Below are 22683 nucleotides of genomic sequence, written 5' to 3'. Positions count from 1 at the left end.
CAGATGGAATGACAGTTTGAAGATTGAAGAGTTTCCTATTTATTACTGAGTTGAGGAGAAATCATTTCCTTGAGGATGTCGGTCTGTAGAATTCTTTTCCTGAGAACCCAGTGACAGCTGGGTCATTTATTTCAAGTTGAATTTGAAAGATCTTTATTTATAAGAGTCAAGAGTGAAGGGGGCTAAAATGAAAGTGGAGCCAAGGCCACCTACGATTATATTGACTGGCAGAGCTGGAATGAGGGGTGAATGAGAGAATTTTAGATTTTAGATTTTTTAGATTACATTACAGTATGGAAACAGGCCCTTCGGCCCAACAAGTCCACACCGACCCGCCGAAGCGCAACCCACCCATACCCCTACATTTACCCCTTACCTAACACTACGGGCAATTTAGCATGGCCAATTCACCTAACCTGCACATCTTTGGACCGTGGGAGGAAACCGGAGCACCCGGAGGAAACCCACGCAGACACGGGGAGAACGTGCAAACTCCACACAGTCAGTCGCCTGAGGCGGGAATTGAACCCGGGTCTCCGGCACTGTGAGGAAACAGTGCTAACCACTGTGCCACCGTGCCGGATTTTTTTATGGGAATCATTTTGGATTAGTGCAAAATTCCCAACGAGCTTGGATGTTCCATATGGAATTGAATAGGTTAATTGAGTCAGTATTTCTTGGCATTCCTGTACTGTAACAATGATTTGCATTTTAGATACCATGGCATAAGTTATTTGCAAATTCAGGCCTTTCTGTTGTTTGACAGACTGATTTGAGGAATCCTGAAACTCCTTTCTTTACATTTACCTTCAGGCTTGCAGTAGTTGAAGGATATCACTATCATTCTCATGGGTAATGAGGAAAGAAGAATAAATATTTCCTTTCCAGTGATGCTTACATCCCATGAATAAATAGTGGGTGGAGTCCTCACCCATAAGCTCTTTGAATGTGAAGTGGCTTTAGATGTACTCAACAGAGTAAGATTAACTTGATTACCTGAACTTTTTTCAGTTGAGTGGTGTTGAGGTACTTTTTTGGGAGTTAGTTCAGTAACTACTTAGATTCACACCTTTCATGAAATTTCAAACATATTCTTGAAATATTTTGGTGTTTAGCATGAACTGATTCTATTGACACAGCGTTAGATCAGGGTTATCAGCTATTGGACCTATCCTGGTGGCTTTATATTGCAATCTTCCATTTCCAAACTCCTCAAATCATCAAATATCTCCAATATTTTTATTGTTAAGAAGCTAAAAAGCTTAGAGAAAATGTAAATGGTCCCACGATTTTACTTTGGGTGTTCCTCACTGCGTTATCCAGTAGATCATGCTTAATTTCCTGGAGTCTCCTTGGTAATCGACAATAACTTGCACGTGTATAGCATCTTTTTAATTTAGTTAAAAAAGGCAAGGAGCATTGTCAAACATAATTTCATAGTAAGCTGATAAGGTGATATTAGATTAGGTTATCAGAAGCTCTGTCAAAAAGACAAATTATACTGAGAGTCTTGAGGAGGAAACAGAGGCACCTGAGGTTTAGGGGGGAAGCTAGAGTCCAGGCCATTGAAGTGCAGCTGGCAATTATGGAGCAAATGACCACAAACTGCAGTCATGAGGATCTTGGTGAACTCTTGAGCTGGAAGAAGTCATAGCAGGATAGCCTCAAGAGGAAGAGGGCTAGGGCATGGGGAATTTGATAACAGGTTGAGAATGTTAAAATCCGATGATTGTCCCTTCCTTACGCAGATACAGTGTGGGCAATATTCGCTCCAGACTAGCTGCTGAGAATGATATCCCACTGCATCGTGGCTTATTTCTGAAGTTTATGGTGTGTGTTAGGCTGATCTGTGGTGTTTCTTGCTTTCTCTCTGTAGCAGAGCTTTATGAAGCAGCCGTTGCTTATCAACAAAGGGGCAGTGGCTGCAATCTTAAAGGACAGGAGGTGGATCTTTCGGAGGAAAATACTGAGCAGGTATCCTTCATAGAGCTGCAGGCAAAGGTCAGTTTCATAAATGGTAGGGGAATTGATTTTGCATGTGGTAACAATAATACAAAGTCATTGGTTAGATCAAAAGTTTAGAAACAAAGAAACTAGGTGAAGAGTAAGCCATTCAAAACTTTAAGCCCACTCTATCATTCAATATGATTATGACTGGTTCTTCATCTCAATTCCACATTGCCACTTTCTCTCCATATGTCTTGATGCCTTTAATATCTAAAAGTTTATCATACTTTTTCTTAAATATACTCTGTGATCTAGCCTTCACGTCCTTCTGAGATAGTGAGTTCCACAGGTTGAGTACCTTCTGAGGGAAAAAATGTTACGTCATCTTTGGCTAAACGACCTACCCCATATTCTGAGACTATGACTCCAGGTTTTAACCTCCCCAACCAGCAGAAAAATCCACCTTGCATCCAGTATGTCTAGCCCTGTTAGAATTTTATACATTTCACTTGGATCTCCTTTCATTTTCCTAAACTCTCCTAAGTTCTCATGAATATAGGTCCAGTCGACACAAACTTTCCTCAGAGGACAGTCCTCCCATTCCTGGTATCAGGAGAAAGCGAGGACTGCATATGCTGGAGAGCGTCTGAGGAACAGGAGAGTCGACGTTTTAAGCATGAGCTCTTCATCAGGAATTGATGAAAAGCTCATGCTCGAAACATTGACTCCTACTCCTCTGATGCTGCCTGACTTGTTGTGCTTTTCCAGCACCACACTTTATGACCCATTCATGGTATCAGTCTGGTGAGCTTCTGCCGCACTCCTCTACGGCAAGTATATCTTCTCTTGGGTAGGGAGGCCAAAACTGCACACAGTACTCCAGTTACAGTCTCACCAAGGCCCTGTGTAACTGCAAGGTATCTCAATTTCTGAACTCAGATTCTCTTGCAATGAAGGCCAACTTATAGTTGGCTTACCTAATTTCATTGACTGGTGAGCAAGGGCACCCAGGTTCCTTTTTCCTCCAATTTATATATTGCCATTTAAATAATACTCGACCTTTCTGTTTCTCACACTAACGTGTATAATTTTATATCCATCTATGTTATGCTGCATCTGCCATGCATAAGCTCATACTTGTCTGGATCGCTCTGAAGCTTCCTTGCATCATCTTCTCAATTCACATTTAGCTCTAGTGTGTCATCAGCAAAATTGGAAATCTTGCATTTGGTTCCCTCATCTAATATATGTTTCTATATATTATGAATATTGGGTCCATACACTGATGCCACTCAGAAAAAGATCCACGTGTATCCACTCAGTTTCTAGTCTGTTACCCAATTCCCATTCCATGCCAGTATATTGCTCCCAATACATGTGTTATAATTTTGCCCACTAATGCCTTATGTGGGACCTTATCAAAAGCTTTCTTGAAATTCAAATGCACCACATCCATTGGTTTTCCTTTATCTATTCTACTAGTTACATCTTCAAAAAGTCAACTAGATTAGTTGAGCATGATTTGCCTTGTATAAACCACATTGATTTTGACTAATCCTGTAATGTTTTCCAAGTGTTCTGTTATCATATCCTTCATAAGTGTGGTGGTGGGCGGCACGGTGGCACAGTGGTTAGCACTGCTGCCTCACAGCGCCTGAGACCCGGGTTCAATTCCCGCCTCAGGCGACTGACTGTGTGGAGTTTGCACGTTCTCCCCGTGTCTGCGTGGGTTTTCTCCGGGTGCTCCGGTTTCCTCCCACAGTCCAAAAATGTGCAGGGTCAGGTGAATTGGCCATGCTAAATTGCCCGTAGTGTTAGGTAAGGGGTAAATGTAGGGGTATGGGTGGGTTTCGCTTCGGCGGGTCGGTGTGGACTTGTTGGGCCGAAGGGCCTGTTTCCACACTGTAATGTAATCTAATCAAATCTAATAATAGATTGTAAAAGACTGGAGCATTTTCCCCATGACTGGTGGTAATCAAGCTGGTCTTTATTTCATTGGTTTTTTTTCTCTCCCATTTTTAAATAGCAGGGTTATATTTGCCATCCTCCAACCTATAGGAACTTCTTCAGCGCCCATAAAAGTTTGGAAGATGACCACCAATGCATCTAGTATTTCTCTAACTCCCTTTACTACACTGGAATACAGGTTATCATGCACGAGGCAAATTTAAAGACAGATTACTCAGTGGCAATTGGCAGATGGGACCTTTTCCTGTTCTGCCAGAGTCACTTCTTGACCGCCTTTTGCCCAATATGTTGAAACATTTCCACATTGGATTGCTCCCATTAAAATTATGGCTGAAACTGTGGCACTGAAGATGTTGGCATTTTCTTCATCCTGTAACTTGAATATATTCTACTTTCCATGCAGGGAATGGGATGAATTCATTCGTAAGACATTTTGATATAACTTAAATGAAAGGCAGAAATACTACATGCTAGAAATCTGAAATACATCATGCATTCTAGTGTAAAAATGCAGCTCCTGTGACCAGATTTCTTAGTAAAATAGTAGGGAATTGACTTATACATGAGTAATATTTCCAAGGGGTCTCCCTTTGTCTTGCTAGCCAGTTGTTTACAATGGTATCCTAGAATTCCTTCAGTGCAGAGAGAGGCCATTCAGCCCATTGAGCCCGTACTGATGCTTCAAACAGCACCCCTAACAACTCCCTATTTCTCCCCCCGCCCCAACCTTCCCATGGGAAGAAACAGGAGCACCTGGCAGAAACCAACACTGTTATGGGGAGAGTATGCAATCTCCACATGGACAGCCACCCAAGCTGGAATTGTTCACAGGTCCCTGGTGCTGTGAGGCAGCAATGCTAACCACTGAGTCACCATGCCACCTGTGCATCAGCCAATCGCAACGTCAGTGACTGTTCCCCTGAATCCTGCCCCAAATCAAGCACAAAAGGCAATAAAGCTTTTTTATTTTATAAAATAGTAATCTTCATGAAGATCAACAATAATTTCTGTGTACTTAATTCTGCAAATTCATCAAACTCCAAAGCCATTTGAAAATTTTAACAATTTAATTAAGTTTCTAAAGTACAGAAAATAATAGTTTAGCAGCAGAGCATGCACATAATGTTTATGAAATATACATAACCCATAAAGCCAAACCATCTGCCCTTCTTTAGAACCAACCCTATCTGTTTCTTGAACGGCATCATATGGGTAATAATTGGCAATCACATAGTTATTGGCCATATCATTCCTGAGACATCATCCTCTGTCCCATCAAGTGTGTTGATATCCCATATTTCTTGAATAATTTGATGACTGCATCCGTTCCGATTTCATCCGAGGTTACTACAACCAATTTACACAAAGTCCTTCCTCCATTAATGAATGTCCTCTTTCCTCTAATCATTCAGTCATTCTGCTTTTTATTCCAGTTAGCCTTGTTTGGAGAGAACAACGTGAACAAGGTTGTTTTGTAATTCAGAATCTCTGTGATATCTGTTTTGCAATATTCAGTGACACGGTCAATGTTAAAGTGTAATGTGAATATGTTCCAAATGAGAAGCTTTTGGCAGTCAACCTGTACTTGAGGTTGGTGGTAGGTCTGGCAGCATCTGTGGAGTGAGAAACAGTTAAGATTCCGGATCAGTCAGTCACATTTGTATGCCATGGTAGTGCCATACGATGACTGTTTCCAGCAAAAGATTCAGGCATATCCATTGACTTCTCAAAGTTGAGTCCATCACCTTGAGACCACTATTAAATTTTAAGCTAAAATTTTGACTTTCTCTCCATAGGTGTTGCCCCACCTGTTTCAAGAATGTATTTTGACGAGATCTTATCCAGGTCGCAGGGTATCATGTTACCCGTGTGCAGAATCTATAATTGCAATATTTTCTGCATTTTAAAAGGCTTTTAGTTGGTTGTTGAAATTTTTCATTGTGTGGAGAAGAACTCAGAAACTGAATTGACCAAAGTGATTGCTAGTGGCATTGCAACAGCTGATTTTCAGGTGTTACAGAAAAAAATTGTTAAACACAATATAGCTTATTTATATACTGTCTCACACCACAAAGCATTCCAGAGTGCTTATCAAGAGCATAATGTCACAGGACTGACTCCTGGTTACATGAGATATTAGAACAGGTTTCCAAAAGCTTAGTCAACGGTTAGGTTTTAAGGCATGTATTAAATGAAGGAGACTGAGAGAGATTGCAGTTTTGGGAGGATATTTTTGAACTTAAGTTGCTAATGGTGTAGCAGTGAACATTAGACATGCTTAAAAGACTGGAATTAGATGAGGTTAGAGATCTCCGAGGATTGAGGCTGCAGGAGATTCCATACATATGTTGTCAGGCTGAAATCTAGCCTACACTTGTCATCTTTGAACTTTGTTCATCTAACATTGACCCTTCTAACCATGGAAACAAAAAGTCTTGTAGCACAGAAGGAGGTTATTCAGTCTATCATTCCTTGCTAGTTCTTCCAAAAAACAATTAACCCCACTCCCCTGCTGTTTCTGCATTTATTTAAATATTTTCTCCACTTAATGTATTTATCCAATTTCCATGTGAAAATTGCCTTTGAATTTGTTTCCACTGCTCTTTCAGGCTCTATTCTGGATCAAAGCAATTTGTGTAGGAAAAAAAACCTTCCACACCACTGCTTATCGTTTCACAATTACTTTATATCCCTGTCATCTGGTTACTCACTCTCCTGCTACTGGAAGCAGTTTCTTCCTATTTATTGTTGTCAAAAACCCTTTATGATTTTGAGCATGTCTATTAAGTTGCCCTTAAACCTATCAGCTCCAGGGAGAACAATCCCATTTTTTCTATAATATGTTTTCATGATGCCCAAATCCTTTGATCTAGATATACAATTGAAAATTATTTAAATTAAAAAACATTTGTAGGATAACATAAAGATAAATCTCTTTGTAAACTATTCTCAGTTTTATGTGGATCGTCAGAAAATCAATGTACATGAACTGCATGAAGCAATTAGGATCATAGACAAAGATGTGCCTAGAACTGAACGAGTCTTGGATTACTATCAGTAAGTGTGTACTTGTTTTTAAATCTAATGTATCAATATACTAGATCAATTGATTGCTTTCAAATCCTACTTTGGTAAATCACTTTTGAGGCAGGTGTAGATCATTTAGCTCTATAACCACACAGATTTTTGTTGATCTACAATCTATATGTAGCATTTTTGCCCTGTATCCCTTAATACATTTAGCTAACAAAAGATCTATCAATTGAAAATTTACAAGATTTTTTATTTAGATTCCCTACGGTATGGAAACAGGCCTATCGACACAACAAGTCCACACTGACCCTCCAAAGAGTAACCCACCCAGATCCATTCCCCCACCCTATATTTACCCCTGGCTAATGCACCTAACACCATGGGCAATAGCACATCTTTGGACTGTGGGAGGAAACCTGGGCACCCGGAGGAAACGGACGCAGACACAGGGAGGATGTGCAAACTCCACAAAGACAGTCGCCCGAGTCTGGAATTGAACCCGGGTCCCTGGAGCTGTTGAGGCAGCAGTGCTAACCACTGAGCCATTATGTCACCTATGTCCGTGCCTCACAAGTGATGAAGTGTAATTTTTAATTTGCAAAAGAGTTTCTGAAATCTACCACACTTTGTAGTAATGGTTCCTAATTTCAGTCCTGCAAAGTCTGGCCTAATATTCGGGTTGTATATCTCTGCCCTCAACAATCTGACCAGTGAATGCAGTTTCAGTCAGATTTAATCTTATTAGTTCCCCCTGAAATCTTGTAAATTCTGATCAAGTTAACCCTTCACCATCTAGATCCAGGGAATGCAACCATAATTTAGGTAAATGGAAGGAATATATTGGGTTTTGAACTGAAATGAAATGAAAACAGAAAATGTTGGGAATACTCAAGTCAGGCAGTCTCTGTGGGATGAGAAACAGAGTTAATGTTACAGTTCAGTGAGCTTTCAAATGTACAGTAAGTTTTCATGAAAAGGCATTGAACTTTAACTCTGTTTCTCTGTAGACAGATGCCCCTGATCTGTTGTGTATTTCCAGCATGTTCGGTTTTAATTCTAAATTTATGTAATCTCTCCTCCTGTTTTAACCATTGATTCTCAGGGGTTATTCTGGTAAATCAAGTATGCACTCCCCCCAAGACCAATAAATTTTGTTTTTTTTTGTTCAAGGGAATGTGAATGTCACTGGCAGAGCAAGTCTTTAATGTCCCTCCAAATTGCTCCAGCGAATTTGGTTGGGAGCTGTTCTGATGAACCTCTCCAATTTTGTGGTGTAACAATGTGCATAGCGTTGTTAGGAAAGGTGTTCCCCAGGATTTAGATGCAGTGAGAATGATGGAAAGGTAATATAGTTTCAAGTCAAGGAGGTGTGATGTTCCTGTGCATCTGCTACTTTCTAGTCGGTAGAGTAGTGGGTTTGGAAGATGTCGAAGAAGCTTGGAGTTTCTGCACTGCATCTTGTAGATGGTCCTCGTATGTCCTTCTGCACCCTTCATTGAGTCAGGGATGGTCCCCTGGTTTAATGGTAGTGTGGGGATATGCTGTACCATAAGTTTACACATTATGGTTGAGTATAGTTCTGCTATTGGCCCACAGTGCCTCATGGATGCTCAGTTTTAACTTGCAAGATCCTCCCATTTAGGAGGATGATGGTTCCACCAGAGATATTTATTCTCCATGTGAAGGCAGGACTTCATCCCCAAAATGACACTCTGGTGATTAAAATAACCCCATAGAGCACAGTAGCCCATCACCAAGTCACCTTTTACTAGCAAATAGAAAGTCCTGAACAAGATCCAGCTCTCAGCCAGTACTTATTTTGACTAGATTAACAGCCCCAATCAGGGAACCCATTCTGAGGTGCACCTGGCTGACCTCATTACAATCTGTGCAGTGATTACCCTTACTGATACAGTAGTGGATAGATCGACCTGTGATAGGCAGATTGGGGTGAAACCAAGTAGATTTTTATCTCCTTTTTATTTTGTTTCCTCATATTTGCCACAGGCCCAGTTCATTAATTATGTAGATCCTAAGGTGTGGTGCCCAGAATTGAATACAGTACTTTGTGTCATTCATAGGTTTTTTTTAATAAATGCAGGTTACTCTATTTGGCATGTTGTCGGATGAGTGTGGGATTGGCTCTGCTTAAAGCTGTATGTTTGACACCACAACAGTAATAATAAAATGAAATCTACCTGTTCTGATGATCTATTGATAAATATGCTTTTTCTGTTCCCTAGAAATGATGGTGTGATCAACCTAATGGTGTTGAGAGATATACTAATCACTTTTGCTGCATTTCATCCAGGTACACTTGCTGCCTTTTGAGTATTGTTTTCTTGGGTTGTTTATTTAAAAATAGGGTTTTGCATTTCTGTAGCAAGTTTCATGTTCCAACGAGATTTAGAAATGATGAAACACAGTAAAAGTCTGTATTAACATGAATATCAGGTTCACAAAATTCAGATAATCTTGTAATTGACCTGCAGGTAGGTGCAGGAGCCCAAATGCAAGAGAAGTGGATCAAGAGATTGTGGGGTGAGCTGGGAGTCAGTGAATGAAGAGTGGCTGGGGAGGGGGAGAGCTTGGTGGAAGTGTGATTCTGGGTCTGGCTGGAGAGGGATGAATTTTGTTCACTGTGATTCTGTGTCACTTTTCAAATATAAAACAAAGGCATGTTCTGGGAATGGGAATTAATACATAATGCCATGAAATTATATATATGTATCAACCAGCAAGCTCTGAGACAGTATTGGTTGATACATAATATGTAATGCCCTGAATGCAGTGATACAAAAGGAATAGCCGTAAAAGAATTATGGTCTGAACACCAGGAAGAATACCTCGGCTGATCATTATAGTATTGTGGAATTTCCTATGCCCATCTGAAATGGTAGATGGCCCTCGCATTAACTTCTTCGCCAAAATATGACAGTGCAGCGCTCCCTCAGAACTACCCAAGGAGTGTCCAAGCTTGGATTTTATGTGCGCATTCTGCACTAGGGCTTGAAAATACATATTCAGAACCAGAGAGGAGAGTGCGAGCCACTGAGCTAACAATAATGATTAACTTCATTTTAATGCAAACTATAAGAATGACATAGTATCAAAGCTTAGGAAATTATCCTGCCATTTTGAGAACAGAATTGCTCCAGTTTTACCACCTTAAGAACAATTAAGGGCAATAAATGCTGGCCTTGTAAGCGATACTCTCAATGTGTGAATCAATTTTTTTTAAAGCCAAATCTCTCATTCTGAAGGCAATTATAGAATGACAAAAGGATAATGTAATCCATTTGTAAAATTAACACTTATAGCAAAGACATTTTGGATCTAAAAATAACTTGTAAAGAAGGTGTTTGCAATGTGTATCCTCTGAAACTGTATTCTACTTATGCGTTTTTAGATGTAAGCTATGTTCAAGGCATGAATGACCTCGTTAGCCGCTTCTTAGAGGTACTGGACTCTGAAGTGGATGCATACTGGTGCTCTGCATTCTACTTTGAGAAGATTTCTTATGACTTCAAAGAAGAAGGCTTGATGAGGAAAATCAGTAAGTCTGCTTTAGCCATACATTCAGGTTTGGGCTGATATCCTATTGTTTTTATGTATACCCAACTCTATTTCCTCCTGTAAGATTCTCTCTTGGAAAAAGATGTACGTTAAACCAGCTTTTAGTCATCAGTCCTAATATTCCTTTAAACTCTGGGTTTTCAGGCTCAGTCGGTAAGGAGGACAGCTATGAGAAGAGGGGTGGTCAATGCAGGGTATTGTACTTAAATCCTGCGCACAGTATATGAAACAAGGTAAATGAGCTTGTGGTGAAAATTGAAATTGGCACATATGATGTTGAGGACGTCATGGAGACCTGATGCAAGTAAATCCGCGCCGGGAGGTAAACATACAAGGATACATGTCCTGTTAAAAGGGCAGGCAGATGGACAGAGAGTTGTGTTGTTTTGGAAGAAATGAAATTAAATTGAAAGCAAGACACAATTATTGGATTGGAAGATGTAGAATCTGTGTGGGTAGAGGAACTGCGAAGGTAAATCAACCCTGATGGGAGAAATAGGATACAGGGCAAAAAATATTTCAGGAAATAGAAAAGGCATTTAAGAAAGGAACTATTACAATAAACAGGGCGGATTTCAATATGCTGGTGGACCAGGCAAATCAGGTTGGCAGTGGATCCCTAGAAAAGGAATTGGTGGAATGTCTACAAGATGGTTTTTTGGAGCATATTGTGGTAAAGTCCACTAGGGAATGGGCAATTCTGGGTATAATGTGTATTGAGGCAGACTTGGTGAGGGAGATGAATGTGAAGGAACCCCCCCAGGAAGCAGTGATCACAACATTGAATTCACCTGACAGTTCGGGAGGGAGAAGTTGGAATCATATCAGACATCATAGAGATGTACAGCATGGAAACCGATCCTTTGGTCCAACTCGTCCACCCCGATCCGATCAGATATCCTAAATTAATCTAGTCCCATTTGCCAGCACTTGGCCCATATCTGTCTAAACCCGGCCTATTCATATACCCATCCAACTGCCTTTTAAATGTTGTAATTAGACCAGCCTCCACTTCCTCTGGCAGCTCATTCCATACATGCACCACCCTCTGCGTGAAAAAGTTGCTCCTTGGGTCTGTTTTATATCTTTCCCCTCTCACCCTAAATCTATGTCCTCTAGTTCTGGACTTCCCCACCCCAGGGAAAAGACCTTGTCCATTAGCCTATCCATGTCCCCTCATGATTTTATAAACCTCTATAAGGTCACCTCTCAGCCTCTGACGCTTCAGGGAAGACAACCCCAGCCTATTCAGCCACTCCCTATAACTCAAACCCTCCAATCCTAGCAACATCTTTGTAGGTTTTTTCTGAACCCTTTCAAGTTTCACAACATCCTTGCTAGTGCAGGGAGATCAGAATTGGACACAAATGGCCTAATCAGTGTCCTGTACAACCGCAACATGACCACCCAACTCCTATACACAATGCACTGACCAATAAGGGAAAGATTACCAAGCACCACCTTCACTACCCTAGCTACCTGTGACTCCACTTTCAGATGTAACAATATTACAATTGAGTAAAAGTGACGATCAAGACATGAGGGAGGAGTTGGCCAGGGTTGATTGGAAGGGGAGCACCGCAGGGAAGACAGTGGAGCAGCAATGGCAGAAGTTTTGGGGGCAAATTCGAGAGGCACAGCAGTAATTCTTCGCAAGGAAGAAGAAACATATTAAGGGGAGGATGACGTGACCATGTCTGACCAAGGAAATCCGGGGCAGCCTAAAAGCAAAAGTATAAAATATGGTGAAGATTAGTGGGAAGCCAGAGGATTGGGAAGCCTTTAAAAACCAACAGAAGGCTGTGGAGGCCAAGCCAGTAAGTATATTTAAGACAGTGATAGAATCTTGATTAGCAGGGCTATCAAGTGTGACAGGATGAAGGCAGAAGAATGGGATTGAGAAACATATCAGCCATATTTTAAGGGTGGAACAGACTTAGTCATAGATTTATAAAGCACAGAATCAGACCCTTCAGTCCAACCAGTCCATGCCAAACATAATCCCAAACTAAGCTAGCCATACCTGCCTGCTCCTGGCCCATATCCCTCCAAACCTTCCCTGTTCATGTACGTATGTCCAAATGTCTTTTAAATATTGTACTTGTGCCAGCATCCACCACACTGAGTCACAGTCATAGAGATGTACAGCATGGAGACAGACCCTTCGGTCCAACTTATCCATGTCAATCAGATATCCCAATCTAATCTAGTCCCATTTGCCAGCACTTGGCCCATTACCTAATAAACCCTTCCTATTCATATACCCATCCAGATGCCTTTTAAATGGTGTAATTGTACCAGCCTCCTCTACTTTCTCTGGCAGCTCATTCCATATGTACACCATCCTCTGAATGAAAAAGTTGCTTCTTAGGTTCCTTTTAATTTTTTTCCCCTCTCACCCTAAACTGATGCCCTCTAGTTCTGGACTCCCCCACCCCAGGAAACAGTCCTTATATATTTACTCTATCCATGCCCCTTACGATTTTATGAACCTCTTATAAGGTTCCACAAAGTTCATTCCACATGTGAACTACCCTCTGTGAAACATTTGCCCCATGTCTTTTTATAAATCTCTCCTCTTGCCTTAAAAATATACCCCCTCGTCTTGAAATCCGTTCTTCTAAAGAAAAGGCACCTACCACTAACCTTATCTATGCCCTTCATGATCTTATAAACCTCTATAAGGTTAACCTCTCAACTGCCAACATTCCGGTAAAAAAAGGGTCAGAGCTTATTCAGCCTGTCTTTATGACTCAAACCTTTCAGACCTGGCAAGATCCTGGTAAATCTCTTCTGAATCCACTCCAACTTAATAGTTTCCTTCCTATAACACAGCGACCAGAACTGGATACAGTACTCCAGAAGAGGCCTGACTAATATCCTGTAGAAACTCAGCATGACTTCCCAATTCCAATACTCAAAGGACTGAGCAATGAAGGCAAGTCTGTTAAATGCCTTTTCAACCACCCAGTCTATATGCGATGGACCAAATGACTTAATTCTGCTCCTATATTGTATGACCTTACAGCTTCTACTTTTATCTAATACTCCCCATCCTCTTCCTGTTTAGAGACAACAATTGGACTTTTCCGGTGTTGTTCCCTACTCGATTACATTAAAATTAGATGTTTACATGCTGCAATTTTCTTTACAAATCATGTCTTTCCCGTTGCAAGCAGAATGACAATGCATCAATCTAAGTGTGGATGGCAATTCCGAAGGTGTTTTCTAGGGTGTAAACGTGCATCAAAACCCCAAGGAAAGCTAAAAGATAGAGTCAAGAAAAAAGAGTGTGCATTTGTGAATCTGCTTTGACTTCAGAGTTTGCCAAAGCACTTTACAATCTGTGAAGGACATTTTGAAGTGTCAGTCACTGTTTGAGCAAACATGGAAGCCAATCTGTGCACAGCAAGCTTTCACAGACACTAGTGTGAGAATGGTATATTGATTTTGTTGTCTGTGCTGGTTGAGGGCCTAAATGTCATTCAAAAAATCAATAAGAGCTTAAATGAGTTTGGCACAAGGGTAGGCTATTTGGCACTTCGCGCCACCTCTATAATTCGTAAGGATTATGGCTGGTTGGATTGTAGTGTCAATCTACTTCCCTGCAATACCTGATACCGTATGACATCCTTATTGGTCAAGAATCTGACTCTCCGGCTTAAAAATATTTAATGATCCTGCTTCCACCTCTCTGAGGAAGAAAGTTCCACAGACTCAGTGACCCTCTGAGAAGAGAAATTTCTTGCAATCTCCATCTTAAATGGGAAACCCCTTATCTTTAAACAGTGTCTCCTCGGTCCAGTCACCTTTAAAAGGGGAAGCATGCTTTCAGCATCTAGCCTGTCAAGTCCCTCTCAGGATCTTATGTTCAATAGAATTTCCAGTCAATCTCCTCCACTCCAGTGGATGTGTGCTCTACCTGTCCAATCTTACCTCATAAAATGACCTGTTCATCCAGAGTTGAGGTGTCAAAGTAGCAGATGGTGCTTCACTATGAACTGTGAGGTGGCATCTCTGACAGTCCGGCATACTCTGTGCTGCTCTGGGAATCTCAGCCTGAATTTCTGTGCAAAAATATGGATTAGGATTTTAACGCGCAAGTGTCTGAGAGTTGAGACACTCTCTCTGGGGCCAACTGAAAAGCAATCACATAACCTGAAGTGGTGAAGAGACCCTGCTCAGTCTGGAATCCATAAGGGGACAATGATGTTGCTAGGGAGGAGAAATAAAGATGTTTAATGTGAAGGAGCAATATCATTCCAAGCAGGAAAGTGAAACTTAATATGATGTCACAAAAACAAAATAGAGAACAAGAAACATGGGGATTCTCCCTCAGAGTGAGGTGGAAGCAGGGCATTAAATATTTTTAAAGTCAGAGACGGCTAAACTTGAGAAATACCAGAGCCAATTCTTATATACTGACATGCAGTTTTCTGGTCATACTGACATTCACAGGGTTGTTGCTTGATGTGAGAATCCCTGGAAATTTGACCACTCTAGCTAACACTTAGAAATTACTTTTTGTTTTTCTCTGATCCCACTCTGGTACCAGCAAGGCAGGTGACCTGGATCATCACCTTGGCAATTATTTGTACTAAGCACTACTTCAGATGATTGTGGGTGGTCATTTGCAGTGACATTTATTTAAATTTCACATCTCAACATGAGACACTTGGCAACATTGCTCACAAGAGCTCCTCGTACCCTGGAACAGATTTGGCCTTCTCTTCACAAACCAGAAAGTTGAGGTGTGACCTGATAGCTGCCTTTATCGTTATGAATGAATTTTATAGGTTAGATGTAAAGAACCCGACTCCATTTCTAAAACTTGAGGCCATAAAAGGAATAGTTTTGAATAAATCTAATGAGAAAACCTCTTGAGCCAGAGAGTGAGGGAGAATGAGGAACTCTCTACCACAGGAAGTAGTTGAGGCAAATACTGCAGACACATTGAAGGAAAATTTATGAAGTACACAAAGGAGAGAGGAACTGAAGAATAACAGCTCTTTCCAACAGTCGCACAATTAGTTTTTCTTCTCAATTGTTTCTCCACCTCCCATTTTTAGCAGGAGTATTGAATTTGCCCTCCCCATCCTTTTCAGGCAGTATATACCAAATCATCACCAATTGTGTTAAAATGAATTTCTCCCCCACACCCCCTTGTCTCTGCTTTTCCTAAATTATCTTAAATCTATCCTGTAGTTATTAACCCATCTGCCAGTGGATTTACTCCTGATTTACTCAAACCTCCTGATTTTGAAAGCCTCGATTAAATCTTCCCATTACTTTTCTGTTCAATCTTAGTAATTCCAGTCACTCCACACAACGGAGGTCCCTGAGGCCTGGCACATTTTCTAATTACACGACATCCTTTGATTTAGTCCCAGTACGTGCTTTCTTTATACGTTACTGTTTGTAATCTGCGGGTTTTTACTAATTCTGCTGTTTGTGTTACTAATTTTGACACTTTGCTGCCATCTCCTGTTCAGTAACCGTGACATGATCAGGTTGCAGCTTTATCCTCTGTTTTTATGCAGTCAGAGTTGTACAGCATGGAAACACATCTTTTGGTCCAACTCATTCTTGCTGGCCAGATGTCCTAAATAAATCCGGTCCCATTTGTCAGCATTTGGCCCAGATCCCTCTAAATCCTTTCAATTCATATACCCATTCAGATAGCTTTTAAATGTTGTAATTGTACCAGCCCCCACCACTTCTCCAGCAGCTCATTCGATACATGCACCACCCTCTGCATGAAAAGGTTGCCCCTTGGGTCGCTTTTAAATCTATCTGCTCTCACCTTGAACCTATGCCCTCTCGTTTTGGATTCTGCCTACCCAGGGGAAAATACCTTGGCTATTCACCCTATCCATGCCCTCATGATTTTATAAACTTCTGTGAGATCACTCCTCATCCTTTGTACAGCTGCAACGTGATTTCCCAACTCCTCTACTCAATGCACTGGCCAGTAAAGGCAGGCATACCTTTATCCACTTTCTTCACTATCCTATCTACCTGCAACTTTCAAGGAACTGTGAATCTGCACTCCAAGATCTCCTTGTTCAGCAACACTCCCCAGGACCTTACTATTAGGCATTTAAAAAGTCCTGTCCTGATTTACCTTTCCAAAATGCACAATCCAAATCGTTAATTATCTTTGACTCAAAGCAATTCCATTGCTCATTGAGGCTGTGAAATTAGTGGATGTGAAGACGTTGGAGGGGGTGCAGATGAGATACTAGAACAATACCTGGCAGACGGGACTTCAGTAACTCAGAAATTAAAGAAGTTGGGCTTCTTCTCTTTAGAGAAGATGAAAGTGAGATTTAATAGAAATATTCATGATAATGGCTTTATAAACATTAACCAGTACTCCTAGGAGAAACATTTTGCTCTGTGAAGTACTGATATGGGATTTTACTTCAATCCAACTTGTCCATGCCGACCAGACATCCTAAGTTAATTTAGTCCCATTTGCCAGCATTTAGTCCAGATCCCTCTAAACCATTCCTTTTCATATACCTATCCAGATGCCTTTTAAATGCTATAATTGTACCAGCCTCCACCACTTTCTCTGGCAGCTCATTCCATACATGCACCAACCTCTGCGTGAAGAAGTTGCCCCTTAGGTCCATTTTATATCTCCTCTCACCTTAAACCTATGTCTTCTAGTTTTGGACTCTCCCACCCTGGGGAAAAGAGCTTGCCTATTTACCCTATCCATGCCCCCCACGATTTTATAAGCCTCTATAAGATCACCCTTCAGCCTCTGATGCTCCAGGGAAAACAGCCCCAGCCTATGCAGCCTCTCCCTTTCGTCCAAATTCTCCAACTCTGGCAATATCCTCTTAAATCTTTTTTGAGCCCTTTCTAGTTTCACATCATCCTTCTTATAGAAGGGAGTCCAGAGTTGCGCACACTATTCCAAAAGTGGCCAAACCAATGTTCGTACACTGCAACATGACCTCCCAACTCCTATACTCAGTGCACTGACCTATAAAGGCAAGCATTCCCAACGCTGCCTTCTCTACCCTGGCAATGTGCTTAAAGGGCAGAATATTTCAAGAAAACAACGTTTATATATCACACATTTAATGTAATACAAACATGCCAATGCAGTATTAGAAGTGTTATAAAACAAAACATAACTCTGAACTAGATAGGGAGCATTAGGCCAGATGATCAAAATCCTGGTCAAAAGGGTAGATATTTAAGGATTGTCTCGAGGGTAAGTAAGCTTGAGAGGCCTAGGGAAAGATTTCCAGAGCTTGAGTCCTAGGCAATGAAAACATAGTCACCATTAAAATTGTATTGCCCAAGATGTCAGCATTAAAGGAACACACACATCATGGAGGGTTTTGGGATTGGCAGTAATTAGAGATAGAGAGGAGAAAGCCATGAAGGGATTTTAAAACAAGAATGAGGATTTTAAAATCTCAGATGAAACTATTCTTTTACTGAGAAAAAAATAGGCTCTGTGCAAGGAAATGAAACTGTGCTGTGTGAATATATTTCAATTAACTTTTTCAGTTCTCTGCCTGAGGTTAGGGGTATGGGTGGAAAGAAAGAGATCCAGTTCTAAATCTTAAACTTCTGTCGATGCCAGCATATAAATTGACCTTGAAGCCTCAAAAATCCCTTCAAAAAACGAAGGTTGAATTCTACACCGTGTAAAATTAACAACCACTTTGTATGTAAAAATGGTCACCATTTTTAAGTGTCGTCAGCACTTGACACAAAACATAGCCATATCTTAATCTCCTACGCATTTTCACCATACAACTATTTCCTGCTTGATCCAATGCACTCAGTTATATAATATTATTAAGCAAAACATTCATTCATGGGGTGAAAAATTGAAGCTGGCTACTAATGTGAGTACAGAATGATGAACGTGTAAGGGAAGAGCAGTGTCAACTGTGCTGGGTAGACACATAAACATTATTTTTGCAGCTGGAAAAATGGGCTTGTTTTATATATTGTACTGACTTGCAGACCAAACTTTGAAGTTTATCATCTGCGGCTCACTTAGTAACATAGTCATCTCTGAATCAGAAGGTTCTGGGACCAGGTCCATCTCCAACGCCAGGATGTGAGCCCAAAGCTCAAAGTTGATGCTGTCGTGTTGCACGATTGGAGGTGCCTGACACAGTGGTGAGCACCGTTGCCTCTCAGTGCCAAGGACCTGGGTTTGATTGCAGCCTTGGGTGACTGCAAACTCCATGCAGACATTTTCCCCATGTCTGTGTGGGTTTCCTCCTCCAGTCCAAAGCTGTGCAGGTTAAGTGGATTGGCCGTGCTAAATTACCCATAGTGTCCAGGGACGTGCAGGCTAGGGGGATTAGCCACGGGAAATGTGAGGTTATGGAGATAAGATGGGATACTCCCTGGAGGGTCAGTGCAGATTCAGTGAGCTGAGTGGCCTCTGTCTGCACTATAGGGATTCTGTAATCTATGATCTTTTGTTGAGATATGAAACCAAGTTCCCTTCTAACTGTCCTGGTGGAATTAGAAGACCTATATCACTATTTCAAAGTAGAGTATGGGAGTTTTTCAGTGTCCTGGGCACTATTTATTTCTTGAGTAATATCCCAGAAAGAACTGATGATGATATTGATTGTGGGAATTTGCTGTGAGAGTTATCTGCTGGATTTCCTACATTGTGACAGTGACTACAGTCCAGAAAGTACTTCAATGGATGTCAAGTTTTTATTTTATTTATACATGAAGTGTGGATGGTGCTGGTTGGGCCAACATTTATCACCCATCAATAGTTACGCTTGAGAAGATGGTGGTGAGCTATCGATTAAACCACACTAATCCATTGTTTATAGGTAGACCAACAATGCTGTAAGGGAGGAAGTTTGAGGATTTCGACTCAGCAACAGTGAAGGAACAGCAATATATTTCCAAGTCAGGATGGTGTGTGACTTGGAGTGAAACTTGGAAGGTGGTGGCGGTTCTCTTATATCTGCTGACTTTGTCCTTCTAAGCAGTAGAGCTCATAGCTTGGAAGGTGCTACTCCGTATTGGTGGTGGAGAGAGTGAAGGTTTGTGGATGTGCCAACTAAGTGGGCATATTTTGTCTGGATGGTGTTAAGCTTCTTGTCTTGTTAGAGCTGCACTCATTCAGACAAATGGGAAGTATTCCATCACACTCCTGACATATGCCTTGATGGTGGACCTGCTTTGGAGGGTCAGATGGTGAGCTACTTGCTGCAGAATTCCTAGTCTCTGACCTGTTGTTGGAGCCACAGTATTTATATGACTACCCCAGTTCAGTTTCCAGTCAATAACAACATCCAGGATGTTAATATAGCCTGTCTCTACAAGGAGTTTCCACTGATATCATCAAAAGCAAGTCTTGGCTCAACTTTCTTGGTTATAATTTTGTTTGCACTAATTAATTACAATGTACTTCATGGTTGTCCAGGACTTGAGGAACAACTCCTAAAGGAACTGGACTTGCAACTTTACGCTCACCTCCTGAGGGATGGGATGAATGGACTCACCTTCTGCCACAGGTAAGATAATAATAGCTGCTTTATAACCACTCCTTTCCTTGTCAGAAATGTTGGGTGTTTTTGGAATACACGAGATTTGGCTTTATGGTTCCAGCCCTCCTTCCATCCATGTTGAGGTGAAAATCTCCACAAGTTACAGCCATAAATCATCCTCTTTCCTGAGAAAGAAATTGGTTCCCAGAAGGGCTGCCCGTCGTTCAAACTCTAATCTAGGCTTCACTTCTCAACACGGTTCAGAGAGACCGTGGATGTTATGAAGAAAGTTCAAGTTTGTGTGATAACATAAACAGAATTTGCTGGAAAAGCTCAGCAGGATTGGTGGAGAGAAATCGGTTTCGGGTTGAGTGACCCTTCCTCAGAGCTGAGTTAACTCTGATTTCTCTCCACTGATGCTGCCAGACTTGCTGAGTTTTACCAGCAATTTCTGTTTTTGTTTCTGTTTTACAGCATCCACAGTTTTTTTGCTTTTTACTTATTAAGGAGTGATTGGATTGAGAGATTAATTAGGTGGTGAAAGCATTTAAATTGGGTTGGTGAAAAGAAACAGTCCCCTCTGGGTGAGGAGGGACATAGTGTTAAAGTTAGAACTAGGCCTTTAATGGATAATGTCAGGAAGAAGTACTTCACAGCCAAAGGAGTAGAAATGTGTAACTCTGCCCAAAAATGATTTTGAAGCTGGGAGTCAGTTGAATGTTTCAAAACTGAGATTTGTTTGATTTTTGTTGTGGAAAGATTTTAAAACTTACAAAAGCAAGGTGGATAGATGGAAGTAAACTTAAGGATCATCAAGGATCTAGTGGTGCAACAGGTTCAAGGAGCTGAATAGCCTCCTCCTGTCCCCATGATCACCCTTTCAGTGGTTAAGTAATGTTGGAGAGTGAAAAAGGGTGTCTGTACGGCAGCAACTGAACGGAGTTTTAAACTATCAGTAAAAATTGTACAGACTCGGGTGCTTTTATCGAGAAAAGAGAAGGCTTATCAGGGAATGGCTAAGGCGCATTTCACCCACAAGGTCTGTGCTATCTCTCTGCAAGAACAATTTAGTTAATCCTGCTCGCCTGTCCTTGCAGTTTGCATGTCCTTCAGGTGCTTAGCTTATTCCTGAAGAAGGGCCTGTGCCCGAAACGTCGAATCTCCTGTTCCCTGGATGCTGCCTGACCTGCTGTGCTGTTCCAGCAATAAAGTTTCAACTTCAGGTGCTTAGCCAGTTTCCTTTTTGGAGATGACAATAGAACGTGTCTCAACCACAGTCTTAGGCCTTCTTTTCCAGATCCTCACTGCTCACTTTTAGTTTTTTTCTTCATAGTGGGGGGGTGCGGGAGGTGAAGGAAGGTATCTTGATCTATTGAACAAGTCGAGAGGTTCTTTTGCCATCAGTGATGTAACTGACAAGGCTGCTACTGCTGGTCTTGGAATGGCTGCAGCTAAGCTATTTGGCTCAACATGTGTGGTGCTCAGAGCTGAAGCAAGTGAAATGAATGTGTTACGTCCATACACCGTGTGTTCACTGAAAACTTAGAGTGACAATAGTTTCCCTGCACGTTCAAATGGGTAAGAAAAGTTCCTTTTAAATAAAAGGAAAACATGGAGAATTGAGATCCGAGGCAGTGACCTCAAACCATTCAAAATGTTATCGCCATAAAATCAGAGTATTGCGCTCACAATACGGAATCGTCTCCTTCAGTCACAGAACATGAATGTCACGAGCCTTTAGAAAGGAAACTATTAATTTCATCTTTAGTGAAACGTTTGATATGTGGAATAGAAAGTCTCTTTATACTTTTAAGTCCATTTCAAGCTGACCGTTTTAGTGCGTTCAATTCTGGTTACCCTGCTATAGAAAGAATGTTGTGAAACTTGAAAGAGTTCAGAAAAGATTTACAAGAATGTTGCCGGGGTTGGAGGGTTTGAGCTGTAGGAAGAGACTGAATAGGCTGGGGCTATTTTCCCTGAAGTGTCAGAGGCTGAGGGGTGATCTTATAAAAGTTTATAAAAATCTTGAGGGGCGTGGATAGGGTGAATAGTCAAGTCCAAAACTAAAGCGCATAGGTTTAGGGTCAGAGAGGAAGGATTTAAAAGAGGCATCTTTTCCACGCAGGAGGTGGTGCATGTATGGAATGAATTGCCAGAGGAAGTGGTGAACGCTGGTACAATTACAACCTTTAAAAGGCATCTGGATGTGTATATGAATAGGAAGGGTTTAAGGGATATGGGCCAAATACTGGTGAGTGGGACTCGATCAATTTAGGATATCTGGTCGGCATGGACAAGTTGGAATGAAGGGTCTGTTTCCATTCTGTACATCTGTGGCTTCATGTCTTTAGTGTTGGGCCCCACCTCTCCCTCTCACTTTCCTCTTCTGAGGTTGTTTAAAATGTGTCACTTTAAACAAGCTTTTGATCATCTGACCATTTAATAGCTTCATCTGTTGCTTTTTATCATGGTTTATTTTATAGTGCTCCTTGAGACATTACAAAGACACTATAAATTGAAGTTTTGCTTGAAAGTTAGAATTGATTTTGCTTCCACCAATATATTAAGGCAGTGTATTCTAGACCATAATAAAGACCTGAGTAATATTACATTCCAGATGATGGGGGAAGAACTGGATAGGAATATTTTGTGCATCCAT

General features: G+C 41.1%; 1 protein-coding gene across 1 annotated transcript in view; it reads left to right on the top strand.

The window, feature by feature from the left end:
• Positions 1-22683, top strand: part of si:dkey-238d18.4 (TBC1 domain family member 17) — a 49639-nt gene that overhangs the window by 16342 nt on the left and 10614 nt on the right. The window contains exons 3-7 of the mRNA XM_043716526.1: positions 1877-2001; positions 6869-6972; positions 9192-9259; positions 10358-10504; positions 19961-20051. Coding sequence (XP_043572461.1) covers positions 1877-2001; positions 6869-6972; positions 9192-9259; positions 10358-10504; positions 19961-20051 — 535 coding nt within the window. The remainder of the gene's footprint in view (positions 1-1876; positions 2002-6868; positions 6973-9191; positions 9260-10357; positions 10505-19960; positions 20052-22683) is intronic.

This window comes from Chiloscyllium plagiosum, chromosome 2 (genome assembly GCF_004010195.1).
Source record: "Chiloscyllium plagiosum isolate BGI_BamShark_2017 chromosome 2, ASM401019v2, whole genome shotgun sequence".
In the NCBI taxonomy this organism is placed as follows: Eukaryota; Metazoa; Chordata; class Chondrichthyes; order Orectolobiformes; family Hemiscylliidae; genus Chiloscyllium; species Chiloscyllium plagiosum.
This window is presented reverse-complemented; position numbering and strand designations above follow the sequence as displayed.